This window comes from Doryrhamphus excisus, chromosome 6, assembly GCF_030265055.1.
Source record: "Doryrhamphus excisus isolate RoL2022-K1 chromosome 6, RoL_Dexc_1.0, whole genome shotgun sequence".
Lineage (NCBI taxonomy): Eukaryota > Metazoa > Chordata > Actinopteri > Syngnathiformes > Syngnathidae > Doryrhamphus > Doryrhamphus excisus.
The window spans coordinates 11899882-11926096 of record NC_080471.1 but is presented as its reverse complement, the minus strand read 5'-3'; the positions used below and the strand labels follow the sequence as shown (position 1 = coordinate 11926096).

Genomic DNA, 26215 nt, shown 5'->3' with positions numbered 1-26215 from the left:
AAACCAGCCTCAATATCACCGATTCTGCTCTGTCCTGGTTCCAATCATACCTCACCAATCGTCAACAGTCCGTGCACATGAATAGCTGCTCCTCCTCCATAGCCCCTTTACCTCAAGGTGTTCCCCAAGGTTCAGTGCTTGGTCCTCTCCTCATCCTCTACATCCTTCCACTTGGCAATATCATCCGTCGACATGGCCTCAGTTTCCACAGCTACCCCGATGATATTCAACTATAAATTTCCACCACCTCTATCAACTCCAACATCCACTCCACCCTCACCAACTGCTTAGCTGATATCAAAATTAGATGGAACAAAATTTTCTTAAACTTAATAGTCATAAAACAGATATTATCATCATTGCTCCCAAAAACATCACAACACCCATCCATAACTTCTATCTTCAATTTGATAGCGCTACCCTTCACTTCATCCGCAACCTTTTCCAAAGACACTTGAGTTAGTCCTTTGGATGCTCACTAAGCTGAGTCCTGTGAGATCAGTTGAAGATATGTTTCTCATAAGTTTCATTGTGTAGTATTTACCTTGGTATACGGTATAGTGTATAAATACAGTAATTCGATTTCCAACTATTTCATTGCTCTAGTTGATATTGACGAAGCAATTAAGAGACCGCTTTAAAACTGTCTTTACTGTTTAATGAACGTCAGATCATTTGCGTGTTGCCCGAGGTTGTCTCATCTGTGCATCAATTGAAACCAGACATCTTTTCTATGTTTTTAACATGCATGGTCTCATAAGTATGACCTACAGTTTATCTCTCATCTTCCCCAACGACCACTCAAGCACCTCCTTTTCTGTGACATCATCAGCCACCCCTCTAAGTGAAGTGGACAAAAGCTCACACATTGGATAGAAAGAAATAAAGTTAAGGAGGAAGATGAAGGGAGGAGTAAGAGGGCGAGAGAGTCATCCCTGGGTGGCTCTTTGCCAGTGTGTGAATTAGTCTGACATGTCGGGACATTGATTAATACGCAATGCATGGTGCACAGCGGCTAAGCATGTAAACAACACTGTGACGGAGGGTGGAGAGGAAGAAAGTGAGTCAGCACTGCTCATCAAACATTGCCACAGTAGGCAAGGCCACCGAAGTGAAGCAGACACTTCTTTGTGCTGTAATTTACCACCTTATATATTCTTCACCGCTGTTATATCTTATTCTGTCCTGTTGTCAGCGGTGAGCAACAGATTATTTCCCTGCCTGCCATGTTTGCATGAACAACTTCAATTCATTAGAAATAATGAAAGAATAATGTCTCAAGGATCACTTACACACATACACAGTACACATATAGCTGAATAATAAACAATACAACTTCAATAGCAACTTCTGATCAATCCATGTCAATTTCAGACTTAAAATAATGTACAGATTTAAGCCTTAGCCATTTCCAAAACAACTCACACTTCTGGTTTATGCCCCGCCTACTCATAATTTAGATGGCTGTACAGATACAGATACAGATAGTGGTGTACTCGCTCATCCGTAATTGTCCTCACTCTGTTCTTCAAGCCCCGTAACACAAATTCAGTATCAGCAGAACCAACCGGAATGGTAAATTCTGGAAAAAAAATGTACAATCTTACTACATTGTAAGAATGCTTTTTTAATACTTAGATTCTTAGATGACATGTTCACGAGCACTCAAATGTAATGAGAATATACAGTAGTTGGAACACAGGGGTATTGAGAATACTGTTAGAACACAGCCATCAGACTGCTCAATGCCAAATAAGCCCCTCCACCTGCCCACACGCACAACCAAAACTTTAAATTATTGTTATTTATTATAAATTATTTAAATTATTTGTACAAATTACTGTTTACTCTGTACATTGTTGTTCATATTTGATGTAATCTATTTATTCATTCATTCATTTTCTACCGCTTTTTCCTCACGAGGGTCACGGGGGGGTACTGGAGCCTATTCCAGCTGTCGCCAGCCAATCACAGGGCACATATAGACAAACAACCATTCACACTCACATTCATACCTATGGACAATTTGGAATCGCCAATTAACCTAGCGGACCTGAGTTCAATTCCACACTCGGCCATCTCTGTGTGGACTTTGTAGTTTCTCTCCAGGGACTCCGACTTCCTCATACATTCAAAAAACATGCTAGGTTAATTGGTGACTCCAAATTGTCCATAGGTATGAATGTGAGTGTGAATGGTTGTTTGTCTATATGTGCCCTGTGATTGGCTGGCGACCAGTCCAGGGTGTACCCCGCCTCTCGCCCGAAGACAGATGGGATAGGCTCCAGCATCCCCCGCGATGTTGTAAGGATAAGCGGTAGAAAATGAATGAATGAATGAGTTCAAACAGAATGTGGGTCAAATAGTTAAAATGTACTTGCAATGTAACACTAATGTCCCGAGTGTGCCAAGTATGCTGCCGGAATGGTCCCTGATAGAATATGAAATGCTGCTGAATCTAGCTTTTTCATCAGTCTCGGCCCAAACACCACATAGTATTGACCGTGTTGCTTTGCTCCAGATTTCTGTCCTGCAGCAAAACCTGCTTGAAAGAGATGCGGAAGAAACGAGGAGAAGAAACAAGACAAGAACACACAGAAGATATCAGACCCGACCATGGCTGGTAGAGGATAATAGTAATTGGTGGATTGATACAGAAATATCGATACTTCCTATACCAGCTTTTCATGCTCTAAAATCTATTCTAAAATCCAAATATTGAAACCTTTCTTACTTAAGTCATTTCAAGTAAGGTACATCATTAATAGGAACACAGTGGAAAGTAAGCATTTTTTTTCAGATTGCCGTTAAAATGCCTTCCAAATGCCATTTTTCATTATGTTTTTTTTATGGACCTCGAAAGTTTTTAACATGAGCAAAATATTCAAGAATGGGTGAAGATATTTGGAATACACACAGAATGCAGTCAGAATTTTTAGAATGCGGTCCGAATATCCAGGAATATACAAGGAATATTTATTTTGACGACATTCCAAACGAAATTAACACATACATGATTGCAAGTATGACTGTTGCGCTCTGTTATTTTCTGTCATGCCCCGGAGGGGACAAAAATGTTTTTGCATCTTGCCGATTTGAAATACTATTGAGAAACTGATAATATCTATTTACTTATCTGTACCGTACAGACTGAACACCCCACCCCTGGCAGAACCGCCTCACTATTTGAGAAGCACTGCTCTATGATGATTGGTTAAAGCCTCTGTCCTACAGGATACATTGAGGATGTCGATGTGTTGATGACTTGGTAGTGTTTGTATTAAGGTGCCATCTCAAATTGCCCTGAGTGATTGACTACCTCCTACTTGAGCCAGAAAATGGGTTTATCATAAGAGATTTTCTGCGTTTGATACTTGAGTTGCTAGGGCAACTGCACCAGGGAACAGCTGAAAAGGAAATTAGCTGCACTTAATGGTTTGCCTTCAAGATGGAAAACAATCCTTGACAATGATTTGACTTTATACTTCCTACATTCCTGTGTGAAATCTGTCAAATTTATTGGCCTACATAGGATGATTGCTCTTGTGTTGAGACCACTCACAGGTTGACATTTAAACATCTGACTATACTCTCCTGACAACAGTTATGTGGATTCTTTCTCTCGGGCCACAGTGCTACCGGTGCTTTGGATTGCTTGGATTTTAGCAGACGTCTGGCAGCCAATATGTTGAGATGCCATGTCGCTCAAGTTTACGACCTTCTGCTTTGTCTGGTACAAATAGTCCCTGTGTGATTTGTTTGCATCTGTGTGTTGAACCTAATGCAGTAATGTAACATTGTAGCTCCATAATAGAATTCCAATTTTACATGTGTTACAAATATACTGTATGCAATATGTTGTCAGTGTAACAGTGCCAACAAGAGAAGCTAAATATTTGCTTTCTTACCGCAATTCGATATTGCCCTGCATTTCATTACATAAACCGATATTAACCAATTTGATATAGGTAGCAGCACTTTCCTCAAATAATGTCAGGTCACATCTTGTGTGGTGAATGACCACAGTGTAATAATAATAATAATAATACATTTTATTTCAAAGCGCCTTTCAGGACACCCAAGGTCGCTGTAGAGAAGATATACAAACACAAATATAAAATACAAGATAAAAGAGAACAAACAATGAATAAGAACATACAATAAATGGGGGGGGGGGGGCATGTGACGCAGTTAAAGAGAGTAAGCTAGTTTGAACAGATGAGTTTTGAGTTTGGATTTCAAGATTATGCTACTTTTACTGTGATGCCACTGGATGCATTTCACAGATAAACACTGTTTTCATATCAGTGTAATGTAAATTGTACAGAAATTGACATTTATTTTTAATATTTTGTGTCAACAAAATAGATATTTAAAAAAATAAAAATGTGTGGAGCATGTCATGACTTCCATGCCGTTATTCATTCATTCATTCATTTTCTACCGCTTTTTCCTCACGAGGGTCGCGGGGGTGCTGGAGCCTATCCCAGCTGTCTTCAGGCGAGAGGCGGGGTACACCCTGGACTGGTCGCCAGCCAATCACAGGGCACATATAGACAAACAACCATTCACACTCACATTCATACCTTTAGTATAGATTTTGGAATGTGGGAGGAAACCGGAGTACCCGGAGAAAACCCACGCATGCACGGGGAGAACATGCAAACTCCACACAGAGATGGCCGAGGGTGGAATTGAACCCTGGTCTCCTAGCTGTGAGTCCATGCCGTTATCTTATCTTCCATTATCGGACATGTGTGGAAGACAGGAAGTGACATCAGAGGTTCAGAGTTGAGTCTTGAGTCTTATTATTAGGATTATTGTGCTATTATTATTGTGCCTGCTGTGAGATTATTTAAATCTGTTCTGGCGAGCTTGTGCCTCACCGTCTCATCGTCCAGGTTCATTAAGCCCAGGTCGCTATTTGGTGGCCAGTATTTGGCAGCTAATCAGATCACAATGAAAGTCTTCTAAAATGTCCTCTCTGTGTTGAAAAAATAATCATCAGTCTATTTTTTAAAGTTCATCATGTGATATTTAGAAAAAAACAACACATCTGTGACCCTCTCCCATTTTCCTGCTGCTGTTCTTTCTTGCAGAAATGTATGAAATTCAACGTGGACGCTCCCATTTGGCTGTCCAAACAGCGGATCCTGTGCACACTCAACCAGAGCCTGAAGGATGTACTCAACTATGGCCTATTCCAGCCAGCTTACAACGGCAAGGCTGGCAAGTTTCTGGATGAAGAAAGACAGCTGAGGGAATACCCTTTCCCATCCATCGCTCCTGTCCCCTATCTAGAGGTAGGTAGTGGTTCATGTTTATGTATGATGCGTTAAACTGAGGGGGGGTGCATTTAAACCTGAGCTGACATCTTGGCATACTGTTCAATTGCATAAATAGTCATGTTAATGACTTTTTTTTTTCATTTAGCCTGAGCATAATAATATATACATGATGAATATGTCATAGTGAATGGTGCAGGACTGTAGGCTGCCCCAGGTTATTTTCATCACATGCACGACACACTCAAGATGTCTGCTGCCACTTGTCAATCACTTAAGCAACCGATGCTGACATCTTTTTAAAGATGTGTAAATGTGATACACACATAATGGAAGGCGGCCCACACAGCATGTTTTTCATGTGTCAACAGCAACGATACCATGCAGCAGTGCTCGCCCATCATACGTGCGGAATTTAAAAGTACAGTATCATGATTTGTCACGACTGCGGTATAAAAATGTTGCTTCCTTACAGTTTTAGGTCAAGGGGCAAACTTAAGATGAATGCCAAACCATCATCCTTTTGGGATGTAGAGCGGCAGTATATTGTAATTATTCACCAGCAATTATTCACCATAACTATTACTGATAGTAGACTTAGCATGCATTGTAAATTATGAACTATCTCGTTAAGGCAAAAAGCCTTTCTGTGTACCCTTAAAATCAGGGGGCGTATCAATGATTCATTGTATTAATCATATAACCCCTTCCCTGGATTTATCTTCATCTTCTTCCACTTGGATGGTATACTACTTTACAAAAGTGTTGGGCCACACTGCTTGATTTAAACATGTCAAATCATGTCAAACATTATTTTTAGATATTTATGTATCCATTCTTGATCAAAATGTTTAGACCAGTAGAAAAATGACAATAATATATGGCATATATTATATATTACAATAATATATGGTATATATGGTATATATTATTGTAATTTTTCAACTGATCTACAGCAAAAATAACGGAATTGGCCTCACTGTTCCAATACTTTTGGAGGGGACTGTATATATTGTATACATGTATATACTGTACTGTACTAATATATATACTGTATATATATACTGTATATTGTATACATGTATATACTGTACTGTACTGTATTAATACATATACTGTATACATATACTGTATATTGTATACATGTATATACTGTACTGTACTGTACTAATATATATACTGTATATTGTATACATGTACATACTGTACTGTACTAATATATATACTGTATATATACTGTATATTGTATACATGTATATACTGTACTGTACTGTATTAATATATACTATATATATATATATACTGTATATTGTATACATGTATATACCATACTGTACTGTTCTAATATATATACTGTATATTGTATACATGTATATACTGTACTGTACTAATATAGTATATACTGTATATATAGTATACTGTATATTTTATACATGTATATACTGTACTGTACTGTACTAATATATATACTGTATATATTATATACAGTCCCCTCCAAAAGTATTGGAACAGTGAGGCCAATTCCGTTATTTTTGCTGTAGACTGGAAACGTTTGGGTTTGACACCAAAAGATGAACATGAGAAAAGAGAGCAACATTTCAGCTTTTATTTCCAGCTATTTACATCTGGATGAGATAAACAACTTTGAAGGTAGCATTATTTGGAAAGGAACACCACATTTTTAAGTGAGCAAAAGTATTGGAACATGTGACTGACAGCTGTGTTTTATTGCCCGGGTGTGCCCTATCACATCGATTATTTAAACAATACATAGCATTGAACTTCTACGCTCAGTTTCAGGTTTGGGTTTCCTTTGCAGACATCAGAGGTGTAATAAACATGAAAACAAGAGAGTTGTCTACGGGTGAAAAAGAAGCAGTTGTGAAGCTAAGAGAAGATGGAAGATCAATCAGAGCCATTGCACAAACATTGGCCATAGCCAGTACAACCATTTGGAATGTCCTGAAGAAGAAAGAAAACACGGGTGAACTAAGTAACAGACGTTGAATGGGTAGACCAAGGAAAACAACAGCAGTTGACCACAGGAACATAGTGAGAGCTCTCAAGAAAGACACGAAAACAACTCTTGGTGAGGTCAGCAACAACCTCCAGAGGGCAGGAGTGAAGGTATCAGCATCTACTGTTTGCAGAAGACTTCATGAACAAAAGTACAGTACAAAAGTACATCAAAAGATGCAAAAATAATAGGAAGGCCAGGCTGGATTTTGCCAAAAAGTACAGAGACAGGCCTAAATAATTCTGGGACAAACTTTTATGGACTGGTGAGACAAAGATGAACCTTTACCAAAGTGATGGAAAGGCAAAAGCTTGTAGAAAGAAATGATCTGCTCGTGATCCCAAGCATACAAGCTCATCTGGGAAACATGGTGGAGGCAATGTCATGGTCTAGGCTTGCATGGCTTCTTCTGTGACCGGCTTGTTAATCAGCAAAATGAACTCAGAAATCTACAGAAACTTTTGTCTGTGAATTTAAAGAAAGGTGCATTTGAACTGATTGGGAAATCCTTCATCATGCAGCAAGATAATGACCCCAAAACACTGAAAAAAACCCAAAAACAAAGGAGTTTATCTGGGTAAGAAGTGGAAGATTTTAGACTGACCAAGTCAATCCCCAGACATTTTACCAGCTCAAGAGGAGACTGAAGGCAGTAACCCCCAAACACAAACAACAACTGAAAGATGTTGCAGTAAAAACCTAAGAATGGTGATGTCAGTGGGTCACAGGATTGATGCAATTATTGCAAAGGATTTGCAACACAATATTAAGTCTTATTCACTTTAATTTCTTTTAAATCTGCCTGTTCCAATACTTTAGCTCACCTAAAAATGTGGCATTTCCTTACAAATGATGCTATCTTCTAAGTTGCTTATCACATCCAGATACCTGGATGTGTAAATATGTGGAAATAAAGGCTAAAATGTTGGTCTCTTATGTTCATCTTTTGGTGTCAAAACCCAAACCTTTCCAGTCTACAGCAAAAATAACGGAATTAGCCTCCAATACTTTTGGAGGGGACTGTATTTTGCACTGTTGGATTTTTAGGGGGTTCTAAATTGAGCTCCAAAATGCAAAAAGAAGGAATGGGATTTGGGAAAATTTATTTTGCGTAAGAAATCCCCTCTAAAATAGAACTAAAAAAACTTATTTTTTAAAAAAAGGACACAGTGATAAGTAGCTGCACCATTATTAAAAATAATCCTCAAAAATTGGTTTGGTCATGTATGATGCCAATGTTGTTGTTCCAGGTAAAGATGGCTTCACTGAGGGCACCTACTCTCAGGAACATTTTTGAAAATGTTCCTTTCCATCCATCCCCATGTTATCAATAGGATTTCGATCAGGGGAACATGCAGGATGGTCCAAAAGAGTGAAGTTATTCCTATGGAAGAAGTCCTTCGTTAGGCAGGCATTGTGAACTGCAGCCTTGTCCTGTTGAAAAAAACTCAGTCCTCACCACACAGATGAGGGCCTTCAGTCATGCCCCTTGCAACATCTCCACGTATCCACAATCATGCTGTCACATGGTGATTGGACTGCACTCAGCAGCAGTAACAACATGCATTTGGCCCCAGCATCGTCCCATGTCTTGACAAATAGACAATGGGATTTTCCCGCTCAGCGCCGGTGACATTTTCTGGGGTCTACCACTTCACTTTTTTGGTGCATAACTGTCAGAATCTTTTAAAAAAAAAAAAAGGATAAAATGACTTAATGTCTTAATCCGTCCAAGAGGCCCTCCATGTACAGCTGAACAATCCAACCACATTCAAAGAGAGAAAGTTTTTTTTTTTAAATAATGACAGTGTGTACAGAAGATAACGGCTAAATTTTGTCTTTTAAAGGCTGTAGTCTTGAACTTTTGATCAACTGATGAACAGCCTATTTTACTTTAATAATAAAGTAAATAAATAAAATAAATTGCTTCTGAAAGTACACTCCCATTTGGGGGGGTTGAAGCTCTACTTGAACCTCCTTAAGATCCAACAATGGAAAATGTAAGTGTAAATTCTTGCAATTTTGATTCAGACATCCATATAATATATGACATGTATGACATATATATGACATATTTAGTGTTATATAAATCAATTTGCACAACATGTCTCCAGCAAAGATATGCCATGCCATGCCGACACCCCACTACACGAGGAGGATGTTTATTCACACAAAGTACTATAAATGCTGTGCATATGTTATGATGTTTTTGCAGGCAGCCCCCACAATTATTGCCGCTGCCTTGTGAAAGCTTCCTGTTTTGATTGACAGATGATTATGGAACAGCAGTTTGAGAAAGTCCCTCCTGGAGAGGAACGATGGTAGTAACATGAGCGCCATGACAATCGCACTACAGCAGCCATCATTTTTAGTAATGCTTGAAGCCATATGTCATTAAAATTTGTCAAAATACGTGCAAGGAGCAAGACCTTGTCATTTATGTTGAGAATATGGATTGTTCTGTTTCTCCTTTTTATATTTCATAACTGTAGTTGCAAAAAGCTTCTTCTCAGGCTGAATTGGTATCCAGGCTGTCTTGTCTGTTTACAACTGTTACAGTGTTGTAGCGCTGTGCGTGTCATTGATTGACCCGCAGTTATTCCCTGAGGCTGCGTGATGACGGACAGGATGAGATTAGCTCAACGCCACCATTTGTTCCATGGAGCGTTTGCTTGTTTTTCAAAGTGGAAACGAGATTCTTTGTGTTGTTCATGCTTTTGTAAAATCATGCTTAGATTATCAAAACATTCCATTTTGACTGTTCCCCTCTTTTAATTCTAAGTAACCCACTATTAAAGCCATCATTGTTTATAAAGTACAAACCGTGATGACTTATCCCCTGATTGTTTTTTTTTTCCCCATTTTGTTTCAGTTCCGCTACAAAAGACGTGTCTACACTCAGTCCTACTTAGATGAAAAGCAGCTGTCTAAGCTCCACACAAAGGTAAGACCAAGCAGCTATTATAAAAGCGTCAATCACTGAGCCACGGTCTCGTTACCATAATGAGGAGATGCAGAATAGAAAACTCTCTGGCTGGGAATAGACTCACCATACTCATACTTACACGTTTCACCAAGGGAAAGAGGAACTTAGAAGATGGTTCCAACTGGAATGTCTAAGGTTGAATGGTCCTGAGGTTACTCAATTCACATCTAAGGTCATAAAAAAAACACTTATTCCAAAAGAACAAGCAAGAGTGTCAAGAGCAGAATAAGATGATAATAATAATAATAATACATTTTATTTAAAAGCGCCTTTCAGGACACCCAAGGTCGCTGTACAGAAGATCAAAAACAACAATATAAAATACAAGATAAAAGATAACATACAATAAATAAGAACATACAATAAATAGGGGGAGGGGGGACCATGTGAAGCAGTTAAAGGGAATAGGCAAGTTTGAACAGATGGGTTTTGAGTTTGGATTTGAAGATGGGAAGGGTGGCAGAGTTACGGAGTTCTGGTGGCAATGAGTTCCAGAGTTGGGGAGCAGAGCGGCTGAAAGCTCTGCTCCCCATAGTGCTAAGACGTGCAGAGGGAACAGTGAGATGGAGGGACGCGGAAGATCTGAGGGAACGGGATGGCTTGAGAATGTGCCCACATTAAAACATGTAAACATATTTACAAAGAAAGACTGTACACAGAGAGAGTTTTCAAAGCTTTAATAATATAACTTAACAATAATAATAATAGGGCGGCACGGCGGTCGAGTGGTTAGCGCGCAGACCTCACAGCTAGGAGACCAGGGTTCAATTCCACCCTCGGCCATCTCTGTGTGGAGTTTGCATGTTCTCCCCGTGCATTTTTTTTTTCCTCCGGGTACTCCGGTTTCCTCCCACATTCCAAAAACATGCTAGGTTAATTGGCGACTCCAAATTGTCCATAGGTATGAATGTGAGTGTGAATGGTTGTTTGTCTATATGTGCCCTGTGATTGGCTGGCGAGCAGTCCAGGGTGTACCCCGCCTCTCGCCCCAAGACAGCGACCCTCGTGAGGAAAAAGCGGTAGAAAATGAATGAATGAATAATAATAATATAACTTTCTTCACAAACGGTGCCTGTGACGTGGCAGTAAAACGGTAGCAACATGGTAACAACACGCTTAGCAACACAATAGCAACACAGTATAACAGGTCTGGTAAAAGAACATACTGGTAAAAATCACGGTAAGCCGTCTTCATCTTCCTCCTTTGAGGAGCCCGCCTCTTGCCTGAAGACAGCTAGGATCGGCTCCAGCATACCTGCGACTCTTGTGAGGATGAGCGGAATAGAAAATGGATGGACGGATGAACGGACACAGTAGACAAGGACATTTTAGTTCAACCTTTTTAGAAGGCACTACAGGGCAATGCTGGTTTTATAGACGTCAAGTCAGGACAGATGGTCGGCGAGATTGTCTCAGCGGGGCCAGGTCGTGGACAGATATGTAAAATAATATACGTATGTGTGTGGAGAGGGCAGTCCTACTAAATGACAAGCTCATATTTTAGAATTTTGCTCCTTAAAGAGTCCAAATTATATTCCATTAAGAATGCCACGCTGAGCAAACAGGTGAAACATCCATGTTTTTTACTAAAAAGGCTCTTATGAATTATTCATATTTCTGCAGCCTGCTACTACTAATTGTCACAGTAATACATTCAACAGTACGGTTTTGACTTAAACTTTTAAAACAGACTAAAGAAAAGTAGCACCTTTCAACACACACTAAAAGACACTGCAGAACATTTATTCCCTAATGGGAAAGATCAGCCCCTCAAGCTATATCTATTGTGTGTGGCAGCAGTGAGTGGGATGTTTGCTATGTATATTATTCAAATGTGTTCCTTGAAAGAGACCATTTGAGTTCAGTTTTAGGTCTTGTGCTATTTTTACATGTGTCTGCAGACAATAGATGTTTTTTTGGGGGGGGGATGTATTTTCAATACTGTGCATTCTATAATTCATAATTCAAAATATAGGCTGAATGTAGTAAACTCAACACAAGCCAATGTACTGTAATGTACATCCATACCTTGGTTTGTACGCTCAGTAGATGGCAATATTTCATGCGTGGCTATCTGAGAGTATTGCTGCGTTACGATATTGTCGAGTTGTGAATAAACAGACCAGAAAGATGTGGAGCGTCAGCTGCGCATTGGACCATCTTCCGTACCAACAATCCCATATTTCACTGTGCAGGCATGCAGTTTTGTGAAACAAGTTGATCCATTATAAATATTACTATGCGCGTTGGTATTCGTTGGTATTATTTATTTGTCAGTATTTCAAGCCAAACATGCAGTTTGGCTTGAAACATACAGTTTTTGTTCTAAAACGTTCAATGAAAAAGTAAATGTGCAAAAACTGAAGCATTTTTTTTCCACAGGAAATAATGTAAATGCCACACACAGATATGAACAAAAAATAAATCACAATAATATTTTTAGATGCAGGAAAAAAATAAATAATTACATTATTATAGACAAATGAATACGTGGACATTTAACATTTTTTTTTTGCTTTATTGCTGGATTGCACATTTATGGTACATGACTTTGTTCTGATACATGGTGGGTTACTTCACAATCACACTCAATAAAAAATGCACAGACAGTGAGGGTGTAACATGTAGGGTACTTTGTTAGCGCACATGCTTCCGTGGAATGATTAGTACATAACAAATGGACTAGTTTATTATACACAATGTTGTTATTATGCACAAAAATCAAGATAATGTTTGAAAAATGTTTTGATTGTTTTGTTTGAAAAGTTTGACTGTAATGGAAGAGACAGTTAAATTTGACCAATATATATATACCAATATTTTACCAATCACTAATATAATTTTTTTTTAATTTATTTATGTATGTATGTATGTATTTCTTTATTTATTCATTCATTTATTTATCATTATATATTTATTGTTAATTTATTTGTTTATGTGTGTGTGTTTGTTTGTGTTTATCTATGTAAGACTGACACATAGTGCAAACAATGTCAACATTTTCCAGACTTTTTTTTTTATCAAAGAGAGTCATTATTACTGCCTCTGCTCAAAAGAAACTCCAACCGGATCTCACGACTGTGAGGCAAGCGTGCTAACCACATTATCCCATTGCTGCCCATCTTTACAATGCCAAAATGCATACTGTACAGTACATTATATACCTTTGTAAATAAAGCCTTTTTATTTCCCTTTTAAATGATGCCCCATTGGCCCATTTGGCTGCACGCTATCCCCATTGGATAGCGCGCAGGCCTTACAGCTAGGAGACCCGAGTTTGATTCCACCCTCAGGCATCTCTGTGTGGAGTTTGCATGTTCTCCCCGTGCATGCGTGGGTTTTCTTCGGGTACTCCGGTTTCCTCCCACATTCCAAAAACATGCTAGGTTAATTGGTGACTCCAAATTGTCCATAGGTATGAATGTGAGTGTGAATGGTTGTTTGTCTATATGTGCTCTGTGATTGGCTGGCGACCAGTCCAGGGTGTACCCCGCCTATCGCCCGAAGACAGCTGGGATAGGCTCCAGCACGCCCGCGACCCTTGTGAGGATAAGCGGTAGAAAATGGATGGTCGATTGCTTCAAAAGTTGTATGCATTTTTTCCATAATGTAATGAAGAAATATGCCTCAAAAGTCAAACAGAACTTGCAGTTCAGACCACTAGTTCAGACCAGATCACCATAGAAACCGAAATGGAATTATTGTGAGGCATGGAGTTAAGGGCCGCACTGGTCAGTGCAATTTATGCAATGCAATAAAATATTATGCAAATACATTTTATCATGCCGCCATAAGTAGCTTTTAGCTGAAAGTTACATGGCTGAGGACTCAAACAGCACATTTTTACAAGCTTTGTGAGTAGTAAGTATGCTGTTTTACCTATTTTATACAGTGGTTAACTTCTTTTTACACTTGTATTAAAGTCAATAATATTAAAATATAACATTTTTGAGCCTAGACCAAATAAATTGACTTCACATTTTCCTTGAAAGTCGCTGGTTTGACACTTGAGAAATGAATGTGTCAGTATTTGCCGTCCATCAAGCTTGTCCGAATTCAAGCATTAGCCTACTTTGCTAGCATGGAATTTATTTGCCGCAGGCCAAAGTTCACAATGAGGTCATAATTAATAGGATTTTTTTTTTCCTACCCTCCTCGCCCTGCTGCTGTCCTGATTTACCAATGGACGCTGACCGCATGGAGCATGTGCAGACCAATTTGAGTCATTTGAGGAGAACAATTTAGCAAAACCATGCTCCGTGTTTTCTGCTCTGTGATTAATCCGAGTTCCAACCTAGAAAAGCAAGGTTTAATGTGCCAACAAGGTTTAATGTGTTTCCTCTAGATCGTTAGTAAGTGTGTGTATAGAAGCATGCATAAAAGCCTCAGCGTTGTGGCTTTGGATGATAGGAAGGGGGTAGCTGGAGAAGTGTAGGGCCATATAATGTAGAGGGCCTTTAGTAACGCACTATTTGGTAACATGGTCATGAAAGCTGCCTCAGCCTGGCAATGCATGCTATGGTTATTTGCTGTGCTTGCATTAATTGGCCCTCTCTTGTATGAGTCAGCGCATAAATAAACAATTTAACAGTGCCAAGTTCCAAAAGACAATATTCTAATTGACTCGTTTGGTAATGCTATTCCTCCCACATGCCTCACTGTTGTAAGAAACCGATTGTATGAATGAAAATTCCTGCATCATCAAACACACATAATTGTATGGTGTGGAGTTTATTGTGTATGTGAAATGACACAGGACATTATCACAAGTGGCTTCTATGGAGTTCACACAATGCAACATGGATAACAATGTTATAATAGTCAATGGTTTAACTTCTGTTAGTTTACAATGATACTTCAGTAAATGTCTTTATACTTTCTTTTAAGTTAATTAACATGTTGACTCAAATATAAGATGACCATAAATATCGGACTATACCGCTTTGCTTTTTTTTTTTTTAAAGACTCATTTCGGAAAGATATTTGTTAAAGGGAAGGTTAAGATTGTGCTTTTGAACACATATTGTTTTGAGAAGCCAAAACCTTTGTTTAATCGTAACTTTCCTCAGCACTGAAATCCGATCGGACAGACTTCACTGCTTATGGGGGTGTCATACAACTTCATGTTAAAAAATGCTAACTATCCCTTTAAGACAGAATCAAACACAATACGATACAATACAGAGAGAGACAACAACAACAGGACGACATCGGCAAATGTATATGATAGCCATAAAGATAATATCAACAAAATAATAACAATAGCCACTGTACTGAGACAGTTTTACTTAATAGTGGTGATAGTAATAATAAATATATGAATAATTAATAATAATAATAATAATAAATAAAAATATTTATAATTATGGTCATACTGACAATAACTGTTAATTAAAGTAATATTATTGCTGACATCACTGTCACTATAATGAAGAAAATAACATGACAATACCATGAATAAATCAGAGAGCTTTGTGGGGAAGTACATATGCACTGTGAGTGCGTACTGTATATATGTATGCGTGGGACAGGTATCGCTGTAGGTGTGTATGTCTGCATGCATATATATGTGCATGCAAGTTTTACATGTAAAGGTCACTGAGAATGTATGAAAGGTGAGGGACTGCTTACTACCAACAAGCACGCCCCACCCCACACAGCCCCCACAATTTCAGACTATTTTCTCTGGAAAAATACTGTAGTCAGCTCAATATGATACCAAGTTGTTTCTGTCTAAGGGGCAACTGTACTATTATGAAAACTGAAATAAAGAACCGGGTGGTTAGCGCACAGACCTCACAGCTAGGAGACCCAAGTTCAATTCCACTCTCGGCCATCTCTGTGTGGAGTTTGCATGTTCTCCCCGTGCATGCGTGGGTTTTCTCTGGGTACTCCGGTTTCCTCCCGCATTCCAAAAACATGCTAGGTTAATTGGCCACTCCAAATTGTCCATAAATATTTTTAAATATATGTTACAATAAGCTGTGATTGGCTGGCGACCAGTCCAGGGTGTACCCCGCCTCTCACCCGAAGACAGCTGCGATAGGCTCCAGCACCCTCGCGGCCCTCGTGAGGAAAAAGCGGTAGAAAATGAATGAAAGAATGTAATAATAAGGCTGCATGGCAGTGGAGTGGTTAGCATGCAGGCCTCACAGCTAGGAGACCCGAGTTCAATTCCAACCTTGGCCATCTCTTTGTGGAGTGTGCATGTTCTCCATGTGCATGTGTGGGTTTTCTCCTCCCACATTCCAAAAACATGCTAGGTTAATTGGTGACTCCAAATTGTCCATAGGTATGAATGTGAGTGTGAATGGTTGTTTGTCTATATGTGCCCTGTGATTGGCTGGTGACCAGTCCAGGGTGTACCCCGCCTCTCGCCCGAAGACAGCTGGGACAGGCTCCAGCAACCCCCGCGACCCTCGTGAGGAAAAGCGGTAGAAAATGAATGAATGAATGAAAATAAAGAACTTCAAGAGACCTTTAGTTATGTTGGTAGTGGTGCCATTTTCAAACCTGCTCACCCCCTCATTTTGTCTTTTTGAGATTCCCTCACAGTATTTCATGCATTCCCCCCTCCTTCATGTTTCCCGCCCTCTTCTCCAGCTATCTCCCACTCTCATCCTTGCCTCCCTCTCTCAGTTCTCTCCAGCCTCCTGCACAATCACCCCTCACCATCACCATCTCTCCGCCTGTGCAGCGCATGCGTCCATCCTAGGGTGAGTGTGTGTGTGTGTGTGTGTGTGTGTGTGTGTGTGTGAGACCATGTGAATGTCCATGTGCTACTTTGACAAGCCCAGTGAGAGAGCGGTAGGAAGAGAGACAAGGGGGGTAGGAACAGGTCTGTGGAAGAAGAGGAAAAGGAGAGCGGACATGGCCATGTGGATGATGTTCTGGCATTCGGACCATAGATGACCTGCGGGAGTGCGTGTGTGACGGAGAGTGTGTCCATGTGTGAAATGGGTTCCGCTCTGGGCAGAAGACAAGCGGCAGAAAAAAGGGAAAGAAAAACTCAAGAAGCCAGGAAGGCCAGACTCAATAGTAAGGTAGCCCAGTCGCTCTCATCATCTTTGGCTGTTGATAATCTCTTATTTTTGTCTTTCTACTTTCTGTCACCGAAACTCTCCAAGCGTCCCTTCTACCTGTCAAGCTGCTTCCTCTCTCTCTACTCTGCTTTCCTTCTGTTGTTATGCTCTGCTGCACGTTGGCTGTGCAAGGAGTTGGTGCAGTCTTGTCTGAAACCCTGTCGGAATGCTAATGTACCTCGGCTGGTTCACTCACTAACCACGGCTGTGGATCAGTGTGGATTTGTCTAGCGCGTTAATAACAAGTGTAGACATTTGGCGTCCGGATTCTATGTGGTTGTTTGGGCACTGGTGGCACACGTGTTGGCATGTGTATGGTAGCGTGAGGGTGCCATTGTCAAGTCTTTGGTAGGACTCTTGGAAGTGTTCAATTCTCGATAGGACCTGCTTATGATGAAATGTTTGCAACAAAAGGAGGACAAGAGACAAAAGTGCATAAACATATCACATTGTATTCTTCAGTTTTGTCTAAAATCACTTCATCACATCTATATTTACTGTATATTACACTATTATTTCTGACCAGAAAAGTGTTGTGACCATTTATACTGAGCACAAGTTGTGAGTGTGCATATATGTGTGTGGGAGCGCTTTCTCGAGAAAGAAAAATGATTTGTTTGTACACTATGCACCAAAATCAGGCCATATGTAAAATAAGACCTGAGGCGCTTAATGATACAGTATACCCCAGCCACATCCACAACATAAAGGCGATTCTTTTGTTTTTTAAATCCAATATAAGTTAATTATGATGCCAAGGCGCAGTGCAGTGGAAATTCTAAAGTAGAACACAATCTGCTGTGTGGCGCTGGTTAACTTACACATTGTTCTCATTTTAAAACATTTTAAACATGTTTATTACTTTTTCAGGACGTAATATATAGAATTAAAACAGAATTACATGAAACAGTAATAGAAAATAAAAGCCAAAGCACTAACATCTCAGTAATAAGACCACTACACTGCTTGGTTATGCCACCTGGTAGTTATGCTTACTTAATGTGGAAGAGTTTAGTCATTTACAAGCATCCATGAATGTGACGTGTCCTGATTGGCGAGAGTCAAGAGAGTCGAAGTTAGCATTAATTCCAGACTATAGGACGCATGCTACTTTTTTTCACACTTTGAACCCTGTGTCTCAAATTTTGACGTTGCTAATTTATGGAAGAACTAAGTTTCCCATGATGCCTGGAGTGCAGAATCAGGAAGTAGTGAATTTCCGGATACTAATATCACGTTTTGAAGTCTTATGCGGCAGCCGTGTTTAGATATGGCAAATCTTACTACAAATGAAATGTTACGACAGCTTCTGCTTGGATTGCTTTACCGCGGAAGCTGTAACACCTATGAAACGTGCTTCAATCGTTGATGCTAACGAGTGCCACTGGGAACACCAAGTGGAGGTAGGATTGCAAGGTTTATAGTGTGTTTTTCTGTATAAATATCCTGTGTTAGGCGGCACGGCGGTCGAGTGGTTAGCGTGCAGACCTCACAGCTAGGAGACCAGGGTTCAATTCCACCCTCGGCCATCTCTGTGTGGAGTTTGCATGTTCTCCCCGTGCATGCGTGGGTTTTCTCCGGGTACTCTGGTTTCCTCCCACATTCCAAAAACATGCTAGGTTAATTAGTGACTCCAAATTGTCCATAGGTATGAATGTGAGTGTGAATGGTTGTTTGTCTATATGTGCCCTGTGATTGGCTGGCGACCAGTCCAGGGTGTACCCCGCCTTTCTCCCGAAGACAGCTGGGATAGGCTCCAGCACCCCCCGCGACCCTCGTGAGGAAAAAGTGGTGGAAAATGAATGAATGAATGAATGAATGAATATCCTGTGTTACAACATAGACCTTCTTTTTATATACAAGTGCAGCCTACATGTGTACACAAATGTTTTTCTTTAAATTTGGTGGGTGCCGCTTATATTCAGTAGTCTGGAATTTACACCTCGTTTTTAATTCACTTATAGGTTTAGTATGAAGACAAATTACTCCGAGATAGCTTCTGCTCTGGAGTAACGCAATTGGTAAAGAAATTGATGTGGATGCATCATATTCTTAGCGAGTTAGTATTAACAATCTGCATCTTGTACAATAGAAGCAACCATAATGATTAAAATAAGCCACAAAGTCAGGAAGGCTACAGTCATACAACGTTGTGTAATTACCTGCTGAATGCTGAGCAGTGTCAATGCAGGCGAGGGGATGTCCCACTGTGAGTGTGCCCTAACTCAATCATGTGTAGAGGAAGTTAAATTAATCCATGCATGCATCGATTCATGCATTGATTCACTGATACATCATCCAATGCGTGCATGCATCGCTTCCCTCATCCATCCATCCATCCATCCATCCATCTATGAGTGACCTGGTATTAGACTTGATGTCCGGGCCTGAAAGACACTTTGCATTGTTGCCTAACTTCATCTCACATTATTCATATTGTAAAGCTCTTGCCCTCGGGTGTGGTGCAACAGCCCACTTGCATGAGACTTTTATCATTCTGGGTCAGGAAGTATGAATAGATGGCTGTAGAATAGGACGCCACAGGCACAAAGCACAATGGAGTTCTAATAATCATCAGTCTGAATAAATAGACTACACACATAGCTTTTCTTTCAGACGGGAGTTTGTAGTCGGTCCTCTTGTGTTCTCTGGCCCCTACGTCACTGTAGCACATGGGCCCGTTTCTAGCCAAGGTCCAAATATAGCGGATCATAGATTTGTAGCCATTGTATTGCGGATGCTGCTGTGCCTGATGTTGTTCTCTTTTTTCTGTTTGTTGAGCAAATGAACTCATTCAGTCCTTGAAACTGTGCTAATATGCATTACACTATTAATCAAAAAAAGCAGGTCTTTCGCTCTTGTTGAGATTCCAGATTTTAGAAGTGTTCCAAAGATAGCCAAATAAAAAGTTGCTCTATTTTCTGCCATTGTCCTGCAGTTATGTGCATGTGTGTGTGTGTGTGATAGTGAAAGCACCTGACTGGTCCTGATTCAGCCGTCTCTTTCTGTTGATTCTGATGACAGCATGCATTCTCCTCACCCCTATTGCACACATTCTAATGCATTCGAACAAAAGAGAGGTCAGTTGTCATATTTTATGTTGGGAAACAATAGTTGTTTTTTTAACTCACTTAAATGTTGACAAAGTTCCAAAAATCATTTGACCATATCAGTTTTTTTGACAATTGTATTGCAATATGCTTGCTTTTGGGATCATAACTTTTGAATGCACGTTTTAAGCTTTATAATATTGTAGATTTTAGTGGTGAATAGCAGTGCATACCTAAAAAAAATAAATAAATTATAAAACTCTCCCTTAAAGTGAACACTGAAATGTGAATTTATGATTTCGGTCAAGGTGACTCACATTGAATACATTTATATCAATAGTACTGTACAAAATATAGCATTAATTATTTCATGAACTTATTTGATATTACAAACAAAATGCAATGTAATATTTATTTATTTGTAATATTTACTAAGAATGCACCACCAAAATGCCATCATTTACATGTATTTTTATATTCGTATTATTACATATCAAACCGTAACACAAACCTACCGAACCGCACTGTGATTTTTATGTATCATGCACCTTGTGTGTGTGTGTGTGTGTGTGTGTGTGTATGTATACATATGTGTTTCATTTTTTGGCCATACAATGCTATAGGTGTTCATGTAAGAAGTCAAGTGATTTTGGTTATTATCAAGATAACTATGGGAATTAGATAGTTACGTACATAGTTAAATATATCAGCTATTGAATTAAAGTCTATTCTATTTATCTATTTTTTGTTTTCATTAAATATGTCCAAACAAAATGTACCTGTAGCTGCACGGCAGCTACAGGTACAGGAAGTTGTTGGCACGCAGGCCACACAGCTAGGAGAACCGAGTTCGATTTCACCCTCTGCCATGTGGCATGTTCTCCCTGTACATGCGTGGGTTTTTCTGGGTACTCCAATTTCCTCCCACATTCCAAAAACATGCTAGGTTAATTGGCAACTCCAAATTGTCCATAGGTATGAATGTGAGTGTGAATTGTTGTTTGTCTATATGTGCCCTGTGATTGGCTGGCCATCAGTCCAGGGTGTACCCCGCTTCTCGCCCGAATACAGCTGGAATAGTCTCCAGCATATATGCGTCCCGAGTTAGGATGAGAGACATAGAAAATGGATGGATGGGTGTTTATGTTCTCTGTGGGTGCATTAGCCTGATCTGAATTGTCACGAACGGCAATGAGCAACAAAGCAATGCAAAACAAACATGCTGCCATTGTAGCCATTCGGGTGGGTGGAATTAGTTGAGAGAGAAGAGCAGAATGTGTTTTTGGGGTGGTGGTGAGAGAGTGGGGAGGGTTTGGGTTCACATACAATACAGAAAGCTGAAGCTGGGTGTGTTTGTGAGTGTGGTGCTGAGTGGTAAATAGAAGAGGCTCTGTGCTTTTTTGTGGCCCTTTAATCAACACAGCAGAGCCGGCTAATACTAGACCAGCCCCTGGCTCATCAAGAACAATACAGAAAAAACAATATTTTACACAATTTAGCCACCTTTTAAAAAAAATTCCTCTGGAGGACTCGTGATGCTGCGTTCAGAGGGAGCTGCAAGGAGCAGATCTATTGAGGTTGGACACTAAGTTTAGTTATGTAATCATTCACTGTACGTGTTAGCCTCATTGTGGTGTTCAGTTCTGTGTTTCGTGTGCCTTTTGGTTTCGGTTTTGCAGTGTCCTTAACTTCTTGCTAGAAGTTTGCTTTTGCCGTCCGTTTAGTGTCACAATAGTGAATTTTGGCATGATTGTCTTGCCTTCATATTTAGTCGTTGAATTGGGTGCATTTTCTTAAGGAAAAGACGAGGAGGAATTAAATTAGTTTTAATGTGAGATAATTAAAGGTGTTTTCACATTGTATTGGGATATCTTCTTTTCTTTTTGGTCAGTTTAAAAGATTAAAATGTTTAATAATGGGGATGTCCCAAACTGATCTTCAGCATTGGGATTGACTGCCACTCTGCTGTTTTTTGCAGACATGTCCGAGTTGTTCTGTGGTGAAGTTAGTTTCACTTTGGATATTAAGCTTCGTAGCTACAGTGGCGGTTCCCCCTTAATGTGACCAAACTGCGAGGAGCTTGCACAAAAGTGCCACTCGAACCGCTGGTTGTTAATACTACGCACCATCAATAAAATATGATTACGTTGAAGAGACATATATTTTAAATCACACAACAAAGTTTTGCACGCCTATTTTTTCCAATTTTATCCCGCAACCTTACTCACAGAGGTTTGTTACAAAAGCCAAACAATATTGTTGGTCAAGCTGTGTAATTAGACTGATTTGAGACAGCACAGTCTGGTGCAGCGGAGCGCACCCACGCCTCCATCGCTCCCACCACCGCAAGTGGCAAAAAGGAAGGAGAGAAGGCGTGAGAGAGTTTAACAAAGCTAAGTGTAATCTTGACCAATCAAATGAATGCCTGTCATTGCCTTTAAATGCGCAGGGCCCACTGGACTGCGCATCAGAGGCCACAAGGCACATCACCATGTAGACCACCTCTGTTCCTGACAGTCACATTAAACACAGCAGCAGGCTAATCCAGGCATCGGACTTGTGATACACCTGCATTTATGCTATGTCATCACCAAATCTTGGTATCTCCTCCTCATTCTCATTGAGAAAAAATGAACAGTAAAAAATATATCCTACAGCCAGATTTTAACAACCAACGTTATATTAATCTTTGGTTTTAGTTATTGTTAATTATTAGTTGTGTAATGGGTCACGTTCTCTGTTTCTACATAGTCCATGTTGCGTGCTGGCTCATTTGCATACTAACAGTGATTGGATGTTTGGGATTGGATGAGGGAGTGAAGGGAGGGGCGTGAATGCAGCCACAGAAATGAGCGACTTCTAAATGTTGATTTGCGGGGACAAATTAGTAGATTAAATTACATACATTATACATACATTTTAAAATTGTTTTTCATTTTTCTATTAAAAGTAATGTTACAATCTGGTGTCGCTCTCTTAGACCAAATGCCGTGCCTTGTTTCATCTCATGATACTCCTACTATTTGTAGGAAAGCATTCATGAATATGAAATTGTGCACCATTTTTCATCTATTTACCAGCACCGTCCCTGTGAAGACGCTGAGCTTATAAACCCAACTAATTGCAGTTGCAAACATCTGTACACAGTTACACTGGGGAAAAGCGACTGCGTCTTACTCTCAGCAGGAAGTGCAGCATTCCAAAATAAGAATGCAGTGAAGGAAGTGATCTTTCCTAACAGATACTAATAATAAAACAAATCTTTGTCTTGAAATATATATTTCTTAAAAAATGATTAAGCCTTCTTACAAAAAAAAAATAATTTTCATTAGCCTCTGGTGGTGTAAACCCCTGGTCTAAACTGGCACCCTTACTTAAGGATGATCAACATTCAAAGAAGCAATTAAATGGTTACATTTTTAGTCAGTGTATTGATGCACAAATCTTAACAACAGAATAACATCACTTAATATAATAGCAGTTGCTATAGTTTAGGATTAATTCAGATTTTGATTTTAATCAATGCTTCTTCATGCACATTGTCTTTCTGTTGTTTCGTCATAAATGTATCATATTTCATTGCAAGTTATACAGCAACATACAGTAACATGTGTATTCTGATGATGCTGTTGCTATAGTAACACCATCACCGTTTTTTTTTTTTACATTGGGGAATGTTGTCTTTCTCCTCTCATGAATGATATATTCAATGTGTTCATCTTTAGTGTGCTAAATTATGAATCTGTGTCTGTGTGTGTGTGTGTGTGTGAATGAAGGCTATAAATGTCATACTCAAGCCTCCAGTACTTTTGTACGAGGCGTCACTTTAGCTTATAGTGGTGGAAATGGCAGAATATTTGTTTTGGCCATATATGTATTATAAAGGTTAAAGATTTTGTCAGTGTAAATCCTATTTCTTTTGGATTAAATCCATGAGCTGGCATAGAGTATATTAGTCTTTTTTGTAGCTGAGAGCATTACAATATAATCCTGTTAGATATGGATACTGGAGATTATGGAGGACTTGCTATCTGAAGCGAAAAACATGCAATACACACCACACACAGAGAGGGAACAGGCAGAATAAAACGTCTGTGTGTGTCTTATGGGAACTCTAAACACACACATTAACTGTGTAATTAATATCACTCTTATTGGACAGCTCCACTAAATGCACTATTTACCGCACAGTCTGCCTTCTTGTGCTACATTAACCGCTAAGACGTCATTCTAACTACAATTACATTCCAGGAGGTTGATCAACCTCACATTTGTTCATTTAGAAACAATTTCCCCCATAGGAAATACTCGAAATAGAAATTGTCAAACTATCCCCATTTAAAAAAAAAAAAAACAACCTTTATTAACTGTACAGGCGATGTCATCTATTACTGTACTTCACGTGTGCCCCTCTTTTCCTGTGTCTATGCCATACCACATGTTACATTATTAATGGAACTACAGTGCCTGATTCTCGGCTGCCATACTTTTAAACCCATAAATTATACAAAAAAATTACAAATAGAACTGGTTACGCTATTTGACTATGTTGTCTAAGTGCTGCAAGAAGGATGGAAAAATCTTTGATGGTGAGCCCGGAAGAGGCACAATTGTAATAGCAACCTTATATTAAAAACATCTATTTGCAGAAAGTGTGAGAAGTAGTGAGAAGGTTAAGTTACAATCACTCCTCTGCTTATTTTGTGCATAAAAATGTGCCTTTCACACTGCTTGCTGTATACTATAGTAAGTAATGCACTTGTTATGTAGATTGACTAATGACACATGTATTAAATAGACAATATACAATACATTATCATACAATAGCATAATCAAATTCTGTGTGATGTTTTTGCTGAAAATGTTGTGTCCCTGCAGGAGACATGGAGGGTTAATGTCCGTCCATTCTCTATTCAGCCTTCATGAAAGTGACTATCAAGAAAGCGCAGGAAGACAGTCAGGAACACTTTGCACTGGGGGGCATGTTTGTGGTGGTGTTAGTGCAACGAGAAGAGGCACTTTTCTCCTTCAATATGTGACACCGACTGCTGCAGCCACAACGTGTAGATAGGGCAAGTATTCTCCTCACGTATGGGGCATGTATACAACAAGAGTTAAACACCATATAATTACATTTTGTGCATCACACTGATATTGTATCTCCTTCCCGGGCAGAGAAGAGGGACTCGGCTGCATCTGCGTTTCTGAGTTTTTAAGTAGTAGTTTCCAGTAGTACATTTCAACATTTATACTGCATGCATGTGATCGATATCGGCCGATTTCACTCATGGATTATCTGTATTGGCAGCATAAAATCCTGATCGGAACATCCCTACTTATATGAATACAGATTTTTTTTTAAATATATGTTACAATAAGCTGTGATTGGCTGGCCACCAGTCAAGTGTACTCCGCCTCTCGCCCAAAGACAGCTGGGATAGGCTCCAGCACCCCCGCAACCCTCATGAGGAAAAGCAGTAGAAAATGAATGAATGAATGTTACAATAAGGCTGCATGGTGGACGAATGGTTAGCATGCAGGCCTCACAGCTAGGAGACCCGAGTTCAATTCCACCCTCGGCCATCTCTGTGTGGAGTGTGCATGTTCTCCATGTGCATGCGTGGGTTTTCTCCGGGTACTCCGGTTTCCACCCACATTCCAAAAACATGCTAGGTTAATTGGCGACTCCAAATTGTCCATAGGTATGAATGTGAGTGTGAATGGTTGTTTGTCTATATGTGCCCTGTGATTGGCTGGCGACCAGTCCAGGGTGTACCCCGCCTCTCGCACAAAGA

General features: G+C 39.7%; 1 protein-coding gene across 21 annotated transcripts in view; it reads left to right on the top strand.

The window, feature by feature from the left end:
• The window catches only part of shank3a (SH3 and multiple ankyrin repeat domains 3a), a 222846-nt gene that overhangs the window by 89683 nt on the left and 106948 nt on the right, over positions 1-26215 (top strand). For 16 of the 21 annotated variants that reach the window (XR_009130085.1, XM_058074731.1, XM_058074726.1 and 13 more), the window contains 2 exons: positions 5100-5303; positions 10175-10246. Coding sequence is in view for 17 of the 21 variants with exons in the window: in XM_058074731.1 (XP_057930714.1) it covers positions 5100-5303; positions 10175-10246 (276 nt within the window). In the remaining 4 variants the exon portion in view is untranslated. The other 5 variants (XM_058074744.1, XM_058074745.1, XM_058074741.1 and 2 more) reach the window with 5 other exon arrangements.